The 12441-nt window shown below is 42.7% G+C and overlaps 1 protein-coding gene across 2 annotated transcripts in view; it reads right to left on the bottom strand.

Annotated features, from left to right (window-relative positions):
• Positions 1 to 237: 237 nt before the first annotated feature.
• Positions 238 to 12441, bottom strand: part of LOC119006498 (RNA-binding motif, single-stranded-interacting protein 3-like) — a 132580-nt gene continuing 120376 nt past the window's right edge. The window contains exons 10-14 of one of the 2 annotated variants that reach the window (XM_037075253.1): positions 10724 to 10774; positions 3743 to 3859; positions 2785 to 2871; positions 2112 to 2236; positions 238 to 967 (exon numbers count right to left, since the gene is read on the bottom strand). In XM_037075253.1, coding sequence (XP_036931148.1) covers positions 964 to 967; positions 2112 to 2236; positions 2785 to 2871; positions 3743 to 3859; positions 10724 to 10774 — 384 coding nt within the window. In that variant the 3' untranslated portion in view covers positions 238 to 963. The remainder of the gene's footprint in view (positions 968 to 2111; positions 2237 to 2784; positions 2872 to 3742; positions 3860 to 10723; positions 10775 to 12441) is intronic. The other variant, XM_037075254.1, reaches the window with a different exon arrangement.

Raw genomic sequence — 12441 nt, 5'->3', positions numbered from 1 at the left:
AGCAAAGCAGGCAAAGCAAAAAACTTTGTGACGGTAGAAAGACTGCAATCAAAACAAGAACAAAATTACAAATGTGATGAAGAAACTGAACTTTTTTATCCAATGATTAAACCTAACTGCATTTTCCAGGAAGCAGTGGATTGACCCTTCCCACATTAAAGAAGATTTTTTTTGTCCTACCGACCAACAGCTGCACTGCACCACATAATTTAAAATCATTGTCATACAAATACAACCTTTTTTTTTTTTTTTTTTTCCTGTACAGATAGTTTTGTAGATTTCATCTCTGAGGAACTCTGAGGAACCTCTCAAATCACCCAACCACTCAGTCTTGTTTTTTTTTTTTTTTTCAATAATTCAACACTATGGAAACTGTTTTCCCAAAGTTTGAGAAAATTAAGGCAATAAAGATTTACGAAAACATTGATATCCTAGAAAAACTACTCAAATAATAAAAAGAATGAAAATAATGTAGCTTAATATCAAAGGAAGACAATCTGTTTTTTTCTCCTTAGACTTTGCTTCCTTCCTTTTTTTTTTTTTAATAAAAAAGTCTGAAAATCTACCTGCACATTCAAATGTTCTTTTTTTTCTGTACAGCTTGTTGGTTGAGTTTAGATTCTTCTCTTTTTCCTTTGGAGGCAAAGTCCAGTCTCACAGTGAGAAATGATAAACTCAAAGTTGCAGACTGTGTTTGATTTCATTGTCCTCGAGTACAGCAAACCATCATTTCTCTTTTCTTGGTTCAACCAGGTAAGAAATATAATCTTTTTTTTCTTCATTTTGTCATTTATTTGGTGCCTGTGCACAGTGGAAGCATTCTCCCCTCAGTGTTGCCCATATCGCGTCTTTTTTTTTTTTTTTTTTTTTTTTGTCCCTGTTTCATTTTGATTCTCTCCGTGTCTCATGCGCCTCAGTGCAGTCCTTCTGAAGGCAATGCAGCGATGATTCCTACCAATCGTGTTATCTAGAGGAGACAGAAAAACAAGTCAGTGGAGAAAAAAATATGGTGACTGAGGCACGACAACTTTGTGTAAAGGAAACCACCAGCAGCTTATCTAGGAGGTAGAAAACAGCACAAATAAACAGCTGGAGAGAGAAGAAAGAAGTCAGCGGGGATCATTTTACGAGCAAAGTTTGAATGATTTTGTGGCCAAAACAACAACACAGCTGCTGGCTTCATATTTTGTCAGCACAACGGTTATACACTACAGTTGTATGTAGCTAATTATACACATATCATCCACAACAGTAAAAAGACAAACAGGTGAAATGAATAACGTTGATCATTTCGCAATCACTGCCACCAGGGAGTGCTGAATACCAGGACCAAAGGTTTCCCAGAAGAAAACTGTGCTGTAACGAAATGATTCATGTTATTCAGTTCACCTGATATTTACAGTTGTGGTTGCTGAATATGATTTGTTCAACTTTCAAATCACAACCTTAGCAAACTCTGTGGAAGGACATTTACAAATGATGAGTTTGACATTTTGGGAAAGACAAGATTGATTTCTCAGCTGCAGCCAGCAGCAGGTTGGCTTAGCTTAGCGTAAAGACAGGGAGCAGAGGGAACTGGCTAGCCTGGCTCACTCAATCTGCCAACCAGCATCTTGAACGCTTCGTTCAAGTGAGAAGCTGTGGTACAATGAGGGCTGTTTGGACTGGTGTGTTCCTGAGCTGATGAGCCAGGCTATCTTTTCCCAAAAGTTTCCAGTCCTCTGTTCTTCTATTCCGTCGAGATACTTAAATAGTTTACATGGACAAGTACACTGTGTTCCTGGAGCTTCAATCTGAAAATGGCAAGTGATACACATCTAAAATTCAATCCCCACAAAGGTGGAACATCATGAGATAACTGTAGTGCCACTAAATGCAAGCACCAAATTATAATTTCCATTAAGGAATCTATCAAAACTGATTTCCTCTTTGAAAACTGTTCAGCATCCGACACAGGCATCCATCCTCCTTTCTACTCAGCATCCTCTTTCAACAGAACTGCCACCGCTGTTTTCATCGATTCATGCAACAGTGGTAAAAAACTAAAACAAACTTTTCAGTGCAGTCCCAGGATAAGTGCAAATACCCAGATGTCTATTCTGAACACTCACTTTGACTGCTGGTAAGAGTAGGCTGTGGCATGATCTCCTGTGCTCTCCACTGATAAAGGCTGCTGCCCGCTGGCGTCCTGCGAGGAGGGGGCAGCTGTCTGTGGAGAAGGGTCTGTCACCACGCCCTGACACCACAAACACAGTTACACAAAGTGTGAGAAGGTTTCATTTTAACCTTTCGGTCACAGAAAAGTGAGGTGAACTGAAGACTTTTTCTGTATCCACAGAGCCCTGAAAAAACCGAGAACGTCCAAAAAAAGTTTAGCAGAGCCAAAATTCACTCTTTATTGATCAGAAGCGAAGCATTAAACTCCGTCCTGCAGACTCAGATATACTGCTGGTGCTTGTTCTAGAATTCAATAAAAGTTTTTTTGGGGGAAGTGAGTCCAATTAGTGGCGATCGATTATTCTGATATTATCTAGGCTTAGAACCTGAAATCCTCCCAGTAGTAATAAATAAATGGCCAATGTGGAGGTGTCACAGAATATCTGGAACTTGTTTGGTGCTCAATTAATGATGGCATAGCCGTTCAGAACTACACCATCGTTTACCAGCATCTAATTCATCTGAAAGGCACAACACAAGATATTCTTCAAGTCGATATACAAGCCAAGCCAGCCCTGTGAATATACTGCTGTGTGAAGTCAATAAAGAACTACTTTTTGTCCTTACTTCCACTGTGATGGCAGAGGCAGGCACTGCAGTGTACTGGGGAATGTAGGTTCCTTGCATAGGAGCAGCGGCTGCAGCAGGCATGTACTGCAGAGAGAGGGAGTGGCACAGACACTGTTATAATACAGGCACAAACAATATGTCTTCTACGATGTCTGGGTTAAAAGTGCCGTCTGACATTACATAACAGTTTGCAGCGGTCTCAGGGTCACTGCGCACAGAAAAGAGCATTTCCGTGTGTGTGGGGTTTTTGCTGTAAGATCATTTAAATTACTGAAATCTCTACTGTCTAATCAGATAGCATGTATTAAAGCGATATTCCGGCGTAAATTTAATCTATGGTCTAACACACCAAGACACTGAGTAAGACCCTTCCCTCAAGAGATCAAGTCTGCCGACCTCTAGCTTATGTAGTCTTAGCAACCTTAGTAAACACCGCATGATAACAATACACAGTGCAGTGCAGTCTATGCCTACACCAAGAAACTGCCATCAAAAAGCCACTCACAAGTAATGCTCAGAACAGCACCAAACTTCAGCAACAATACAAATAGGGTCCCAGCACATAGTTAAAAAATACAACACAACTCACCACTCTCCTGCAGCAGCTTGCTCGATGTGGGGAAGCCCTGACAAGTCGATTACAGAGTGCAGTTAGAAATGCTCAATTCCGTTCTTTTCCCTGTCAGCTCTCGAGAATAACTCTTATAAACTGGTAGGCGAGACACATATGAACTTTGATTGCATTTCCATGGAGTAATAATCATACATTTTCATCCTTGAGCTGGAACTCTCCTTCACTCGGTAATCGACTCATCAGGGCTTCCCCACGAGCAAGCTGCTGCAGGTTAGACCATGGATTAAATTTATGCCAGAACATCCTTTTAATTCAAAAGAAAAACACATAAACACTCATGCAGAGTATGACAGTTTGGAGGAGGTCTGAGCTGAGACTCACTGTGCCTGTGGTGCCCAGGGACAGGTGGTTCATCTGCTGGGTAAGTGGAGCCATTACACTGGAGGGGTGAAGAGACAAACTAGGCTCTATGGCCGCGGCTGGGGTGATCACTGCACCCTGAGGCAGGCAGCAAGGAAGGACAGGAGATTGGCCAGGTTATAGACATTGCTGTGCAAGCTGAACAAAGTGTTACATCCAGTATCATATGACAAACAACTGACGGGATCAGTGAAACAAACACAAAACGCTGTTTATGAAGTTTGGCTCAAGAAGGTGGATTTGAGGGGATGGCAGAGCAAAGAAAACTGAATCTGGAGAAATGAGGCGATGAGAGGCCATGGAGAAGAGAAAAGGGAATCAGAGCAGGATGAAGGATAAAGAGGCAATGACCTTATGCTCAAACTAAACTAAAACTAAATCTCAACGTAAGCTAGGACGGATAAGAGGGATCCGAAGGGGATGGAGACGCTGAAAGGAGTCGTTTTGGGAAATACCCTTATTCACTCTTTGCCGAGAGTCAGATGAAAAGTTCCATTCCGCTCTTTTCCCCGTCTAATAAGTGAAGCCAACGCCGAAAAGCCTCGAACCCACATTCTTTCTAATGGCCAACACGAGGGGATTGCACTGGTTTCAAAAAAGAAGTCCAATTGCATATAAGCTTATGACAACATGATTGTGTTTCTCAGTTGATTTATTAGCTCCTTAAAAATTTGCCTAAAGAGCATATGGTCTCAATCATTAGTTTCAAGTCAAGTCTTTTAAACACGATGTGATGTTCATTTCAGAAATTATGGTCCCATTTAGAGTAAAATAGACAAAGCAGGTCCTGCTTTAGGACATCGCTTTTACCAATGAGCTTACATTGTAAGAACAGCATTACGCCACCCTCAAAATGACTGCTCTCATTATCAGAACTTGATCCATTTTGTCCAATAACATTTAGAAGAACCACATGAGTAAATCGCTTTATCCGGTTAGCTTAGCTTAGCCTAAAGGAAGCAAGGAAAACCAGCTAGCCTTTCTTTCTCTATAGCTAAAATCCACCTCATCAATATGTTATCATTTTTGCTTAGTATGAGAAATTTAACTTGTGGTTTTACTGAGGATTATATATGCTTTATATTTTGTGGCTAGGAATAGTGATCCAATGAGTAAAGTAAGAAATGGTGTGGATGAATGGTATGGATCATCCTTCCTGAGACTTTGAGATCCTAATAAGATTTCTTTTGGTTTTAATCTTCTCATCCTCTGACATCAAATTTCCACATTTCACTTCATGTCTTTCCTGCAACACTGAGAAAGGACAGTTTTATTCTAGGCTGTGCGGCTAAATAACATCTTTTTTCTAAACACGTGCAGCTAGTGGAACGACATCAGCTGTAGAAAGACTTCTAACCCAGTTAAGTTTGACGGCTGCAAATAGTTTGCTGCGGTGCAGCCAGTCAGCGGTCTTGCCAGCCAGGCTTGACAGAACACGCTTCTGAACGGAGCAGCAAGGCTTTTACTGTAAATCTCTTCAATGTGAAGGGCTTTGATGCCTCCTAACACCTTGATGCGCTGAGCTCTACTTTTTCCAGTACAGCTCTGCTACAGACTCAACAGCTCTGTATAGATTTAATGGGAGACTCCTCGCGCTGTGTGCTGAGACACCTGGCAACATCCCTGCACAGGTAAACGCTGCTCGTCTGTGATAGCTGTTTAACTACACTTCCCATGAGCACGGACAGCATCGCTGGATGGGCTGTCGGCACGGCGCCGGAGAGCAGTCTGCCCTTTTGTAGCTGTATGTTGAGACAGGATGTTAGAAGAGCACGGGTATTAAATGTAGGTATTTGAGGCGCAATCTCAGCTGTATATCTGCCGTCTTAAGTTGTCGAGCTTACACGCAGGTAAACACACACACACACACACACACACACACAGTAATGAAAGTTCTAGCTGTTTGAAGCGATCCTCTCGAAGGCACATACAGTCCTGTCGGAGTTGTTCACAGTTGTGAATCTGTAAGTGAAGAGTCCTTATGTCTGTAAGCTTCAAACACACACACACACGCACACACACACACAGTGCAGACAGGGATTGTCAGAGCTGTTAACAGTGGTGAGCGCTCTTCTTCCTGTCTGCTGTCTTCATAGGGAGATGTGCTTGAAGAACACAGCCGGCTGGCTATCAGAAATGCTCTGTCAACACTGTCCTCAACACCACAAGTGAATGACTGGCACGTTCTCCACACATACACTCACCTAATAAACACACAGGCAAACACACACACACACACACACACACACACACACACACACACACACACACACACACACACACACTGGGAGGCATCCACACACACAGATGCATCATCAACAGATCTGCCCACTAACCAGCACAAAGCCTTGGCTCCGGCAGGTAGATTTAGCAGCCAGAATCGAGCTAATACCCGAGCTTTTCATCCGTCTATATAATACGTTCTCTCGTTTAATGATTTCTCATCCTCCCTCGCTCTTTCTCTCGCTTCATCCAATCTCACAGCAGGCTTCAACGCAGAGAGAAAGCAGCATAACGGCAAAAGAAAAACCCACAGTGACTAATTGTCTGCACTGATATATGGCTGTACAAGTGTCAAACTTGCTATCTCTGCGTGTGTGTCTGCAGTGCACGGACTCTATTGCACAAGCTGCTGTGCGAGTGTGTGTTACTGTTAATGTTTTCATGTATCAGACATCATTTCCTGGGGTGAGCCATAAATGAGTGCGCCCCCACCCCCCCAACTTTGAACTCCTTCTTTCTCTCAGTCTCTCCCTCCTCTTTTCCTCGTCTTCTTTCGCTGTCATTTTTTATTAGTTTTTTTTTTTTTTTCCAGTGGAGAAGTGAAGCTGACTAGCAGAATGCTGCAGGCACCGCACAGCATCAAATACACAGTAAGAGCGATAATGACATCCGTTTATCGCGAAAACCACAAACAGAGCTGGTGGACGGATGTGAAGTCGTGAACTGGATCATTTATTTATTTATTTGACACATATCTGGCGGGACTACGTGGAAGCGTGAGGACTGGCAAACTCTGACATGCCCCGACATGCATGCACAGGATTTTTTCACAGACTCACGCAGCACACAAATCCCAGCATTATAAGAAAGACAAAGTATTGTGCAGTTTTCGGAGGCTCAGATATGTACCGATCTTCGCTTTCCTGACGAATTCTCCACCCCCTTTGTCTCCTCAAAATGATGATAACATGGCAATTTAACTCTAAAATCTGAAATGCCAATTCTTTGGATGTCTCACTGCAGCCCTCCCCAATCAGCCGCCTTCCTTGTCTGCCTTGCTATGCATGGTTAGGGTAATGCATTCATTTCCTGTAGGGGGATTTGTGAGTAATTATGCACAAAGACATCCTCTCGCTAATTAGGATGTAAAGACAGGGAGTTCAAGTAATCTGGGCATTCCACCAAAGCTCGGAAACACACACAGTCCTTAAGGCACTCCACTGTGTGTATAGGTGTGCTTGCGTGAGTGTGTGTGTGTCTGGATTAATTTGAGAGGGTGCATACTTACGCCCGAGCCTGCGAGCGTGCAAATACAGTTGTGTGACTGCATGTATGCGGAAACAAAAAAAACCAACAACGCACTTGTTGTTTTTATCTCTGTGATTTTAACCTTTTAATTAGAGTCGTTAACTTCTTCGGTAACTGTGTGTCCACGGTGTGTGTCTGTGAATCTATGTGTTTTTGATACGCGTGGCCGACTCCCAGGTTTGGTACCAAGAATAAGAATTAAAAAACGATTATGCACAGTGGGGTAAGCGATTAGCAGGTTAGGTTGCGCGTCAACCTAAATGTGTCAACTGGAGCACGGTGTTAATCAAAGTCACCAGCCAGTAACTTTGGTTTTGGCGGCGAGGAGACTTCTGCTACCATAGGAACAGAATTAAGCCACTGTGTCTCCCTCAGCCTCCCTACCCGTTGCAGCTTTAATTTGCCAGGCTCTTCTGTATCCAGGAAATACAATGACTAGCCTTCGCCTTTGTTGTCTAACAGGGATTTTGACTATGCAGAGACAAGGCTGGGGAACAGGCGCGCACAGCTCCAGACATGCTTTTGCAGCAGTTGTTTTCTTTTCTTTGTTCTCGATTTATTCTTTGTAATCCCTTCTTTCCTCTCCCTTTCCCTGCGCCTGCCTCTTTCCCCTGTCCTCTCGTCGTCACACACACACACACACACACACACACACACATCACACACACACTTGTCTCATTTGTTTATTTATTTTCCCCTCCCTCCAATCCCTTTTTCTCCCTCCTCCGCCATCTCTTGCCGTCTTTCTCCCGAGTCTTACAAAGTCATATCAAGCGGTCTGCCAAATAATTAGACAGGACATTTGTTTGAAAACACATTTACAGACGGGTATTATCCTCTCTCACAGACGTAATTTTAATCAGACATGACAACAGAATGTTTCTCGGAGTTGGCAGATAGACACAAAGAGGAAGACAGATAGGAAGAGAGAGAACTACAGAGAGGGGGAGCAATTGAATTTGGAGCTAGTTTAACTATTGTGTTGTGACAGCGTTTGCTGGAATCCCTCAGTGCATGGCTGATATACCATATCTGTGCTGCCGCCATCCTTCATCCCCCTACAGCTGCCAATTTTTAACGGCGCAGAACTGAATTTTGCAGGTGTAAAATAGTCTGCAGATGTTGGCAGGACACAAACTCATTAATACTTTCACAAAGATGATAAAATCTGTCTCGAACATTGTTTTTTTTTTCTTTTTTTCTTGAGAACCTTATTAAAAGAAAACCTCATTCCAGGAATCCTGAGTGGGTGAATGCATCACCGTGGGATGTCACGACTGTCCAGATAACGTGGCACGTCCGAGGGCTTTTGCCAACCGCCATGGCCAAGATTATTAACATTCCCAATGGATTGTGCACTCTTCTAACCACTGACTCCCTCGCTTCATAAAATTTCCACATAAAATTTTTTTTTCAGTCACTCATTCATTTCTTTCCCCTTCATATGAACCCTTCTTTTGGGACAGGTGTGTAATTAAAGGGTATAAAAATTAAACGCATGTTTTACAAGCAGGTTTAATAGTTTTTTTGTTTTTTTTCATAGTTTGCATAAAACGACAAAGAGCAGTACCAGTGGAACTGTGACCTACTTTGAGAGAACTTCCAAGGTTATTGTACAGCAGCAGGAATTTAACCTGCCTGTCATTTTCTTATCTACTGAGAAACAATCAACGGGGAATAACTGCTGCGATCTTTCACCTGTCAGACGTGGTAATAATTCACCTCACTTCCAATAATTGTACAATGCAACCTTTTGTTTTTTTTTCTTCTTTTTTTTAAAGATGTATAAAGAAACAGAGACAGACTATGTGATGGAAGGCATAACAGTTCACCAAGCTGAGGCCAGGCTACAGGAGTTTAAGGCCAAGTGAATTAATCAATTAATCTCATTTCCCAATTGGAGAAGAAATCTGGCCTGGGACCTTGATTGGTTGGTCGTTCATCCCAGATAATCTGGTAATGTGAGGGGTTTACAAATCTTAAACCTCCCGAACATGAGTTTGTAGATGAACGTGAAAGTCCTATGTATACATTTTAAGCCAAACATCTGTCTCTAGGTCCTACTGCACAACGATAAAGGTAAAAAAAAGTTACATAGCACCCCTTCAAGGACAAGACTCTGCCCCATGTCTGGAGGAGTCATACAGTTTATACTGTATGTTCACGAGGACACTGTATGTCCAACAGACAGGATGAGACTCAGCTGATACCGAGCTCAGAGTGAAAACCTTTGGAGGCTCAACGTTCAACCTCCTGTTACTATATCTGTGTACAATCCCTGGTCCACAGCAAAGGAAATCTTGAAGAGTGTGTCCGTGAGTGAGAGAGTCTGAGAGAAGAAGAAGACAGGGAATCTGTAGGTGACAGTAGATTTACAGTGTTTGACTGAACGCCTGCACTCACAGTCAATATTACATGAGTGTACATGTAAATACATGTGTGGGTGTTTATGACCGTGTGTATGTGTGTGTGTGTGTGTGTTTGTGTTTGTTTGTGTTTGGACAAACAGTCAGAAATCTTTCAGGTCACATGTTGAGGTCTCCAGCAGACACGCAGCACTGATTTTTATATTACTGTGGTGTGTTATGTCTTATGTCTCGATCTTGTTGTGTCAGTGTTTTTCATCGACACTTTTTGCATTTGTATCACATGAATCACAGCGCAGTAGTTATGATGAGTAGTTACTGATCAGCGTGGTCATTACGTTTAGTCTGCCTCGTACCTGCAGTTTTATTTCAGACCAGCAGGGAGCAACCTTTTATTATGGATTTCCCATTCTGCTCCGCTGAACTCTTGGAGCTGCTTTAAGGAGGTTATTCTCAAGCTGATTCAGCAGGGTAGGACTCCAATGCAGGAAAATGTGTTTTATTTTTTTTCCCCTTGTTTGACCTGAGTTCTCATATACTGTTCTAGGAAACTGCGTGCCTTGTATTACTGGGGTTATTGCGATGCTCCATCATTTGCAGTGATATTTGTGATAATAATGAAAAAAAAAGGGAATATTACGGCACAGATGAGACCTTTGGTTTCTACGATGGATGACTGCAGTTTTGTTGAAATAAATCCCGTGGCAGCTCATTTAACATTCACCTTACTTACTGAGCTTTTTAAATGTCTCTCGATGCAAACAATCTTAGTTGTTTTTGAGATTAGCATCCTAAGAATGGTGCAAGGAGTAAAACACAGAGATATGCCAACACACAGAGATGACAGGCAGGAAGGAATGTAGCGAAAAGTGTCAGAAAACGGAGAAAATGACTCCACCGGGAAAAAAGATGACATTCCACCCACACACACACACACACACACACACGCGCACACACACACACACACACACACACACACACACACACACACACACACACACACACACACACAAAATCAAAAGGAGAGGCGGGTTCATAAACATACCGTAGGTTGCATAACATACTGTTGATGTGGCATCCAAGATGTGCTCTGGACCTGCGGAGATGAGGGGTCGGAGGGGAGAGAGGAGATGAAACAAGGGCAGAGTTGATGACAATGAAAAAAAAACCGGAGATGATGCAGGAAGCAGAAAGAGGGAAGATGGAGAGGGAAGAAGAAGAAAGGAAGGGCCGAGAAAAACAAAGTAATTAAGGGAGGAGGGATGGGCACGAGTAGAGGGATGCAGAGGGGAGGTCAGGAAGAGATGAGAGGAGAGAGAAGATCAAAAAGTAGATCATCGTAAAGAATTAAGATGAAGAATTGAGGAGGAGAGAGCATAAAGGGGGGGACAGTTGGAAGGCAGAATGACAAGGAAGGGAGCGAAAATGAGAAAAAAAGCAAAGAGGAGAAGAGAGAGAAAATTAATCATTAGCTCTAGTCTTTACAAGCCCATTTCAGAGCTCAAGTCCCTGCGGCAGCGTGTCTTAAAGAATATTACAGTGCTAACTGAGGGTCCACTATACAGTATGTTATGTAGTAATTATAGGAGGAGATGAAGACCACAGAGAGCAATACAGTCTAATAATTACTGCTTCACTGTGGAGGTTTCATCATCAAAGCCTGTCTTGGCTACAAATCAACACTTTCATCTCCTGCTGCAACCCACTGTCCAACCCCAACATGAGGAGGAACATGTCCCTGAAGGCCCCTCTGTCACATGTACCGGGGGATGCACGTATGTAGTAATTGCGTATGTTCGCTCACCTGCGCCTGTCAATAGGGAGGTTAATTTCCACAGGGTGCAGGATGTGGCTGTGTCTCTGGGTGTAATTTCTCTGCTGCCGAGGGTGTGTCTTCGCATTTGTCTTTCTCATTTATAGCAGCCTTTCGTGCTAAAGAAAAACCTGTGGGGGAGGACCGCTGTTTGTTTTACAGTCTGCGTCTGACAAAACTGCAGATCAAGTACGGAGTCAGTCTCTCAAAGAAGCAGAGCTACATCGGCAGCTAGCTTTGACATGAATTGGATGGGTTCGTGCGCGTGGAAGAGGGAGGATGCGACACATGGGAACAGACAGAGAGACAAAAGGAGGATTTGTGCCTAAGAATGGAAGATCGATGGGAGGAGTGCTGCAATATAAGCCTGTGTTTTATCATTGCTAGACTAAGAATTGTCTTGAATGGGGAGAACTGATAACTCAATTTCTGTGTTCAAGTCTATCCTGAGAAAAGATGAGCCTGCCTGCTCGGTCTGTGCTTCATGTCCAGAGACTACACACGGTACAACAGTGAATAAAGTGGCCATTTCTACACATTTTTGATGCAATTGGAAGCCAGATGATAGTTTCATTACATTTTGAAAAGTCCACGGTCCCACGTAAGTTGTTAACTTCACACAAGATGAGGCGGCTGTTTGTTCGATGTTTTTCTTTCTGCCAGAAAATCCCATGAAAAGACCAAAACCAACAATGTGTTAGTCCATCTTTCAGACTACCCCTGTGTGTTGGACTCAAAGCACCATCCTTAACTGAAAACAGCTCACAAATTCAAACTTATTTGTCTATAATTATCTTGAACAGCTTGACAGCGTTAGTGATTAGCATTAGACTATTTTCAGCTTTTTGTGAGTATTTACAGCAGCACATTTTGTTCATGATGTGCAGAAGCCAGTCTAATCACTGATGTGTGTTTTTTTTTTTTTTTTTACATCTATGGAGCTTTATGGC

Source organism: Acanthopagrus latus, chromosome 17 (genome assembly GCF_904848185.1).
Source record: "Acanthopagrus latus isolate v.2019 chromosome 17, fAcaLat1.1, whole genome shotgun sequence".
Lineage (NCBI taxonomy): Eukaryota > Metazoa > Chordata > Actinopteri > Spariformes > Sparidae > Acanthopagrus > Acanthopagrus latus.
Note: the sequence above shows the minus strand (reverse complement) of the source record. Positions and strands in the feature narration are given on the sequence as shown.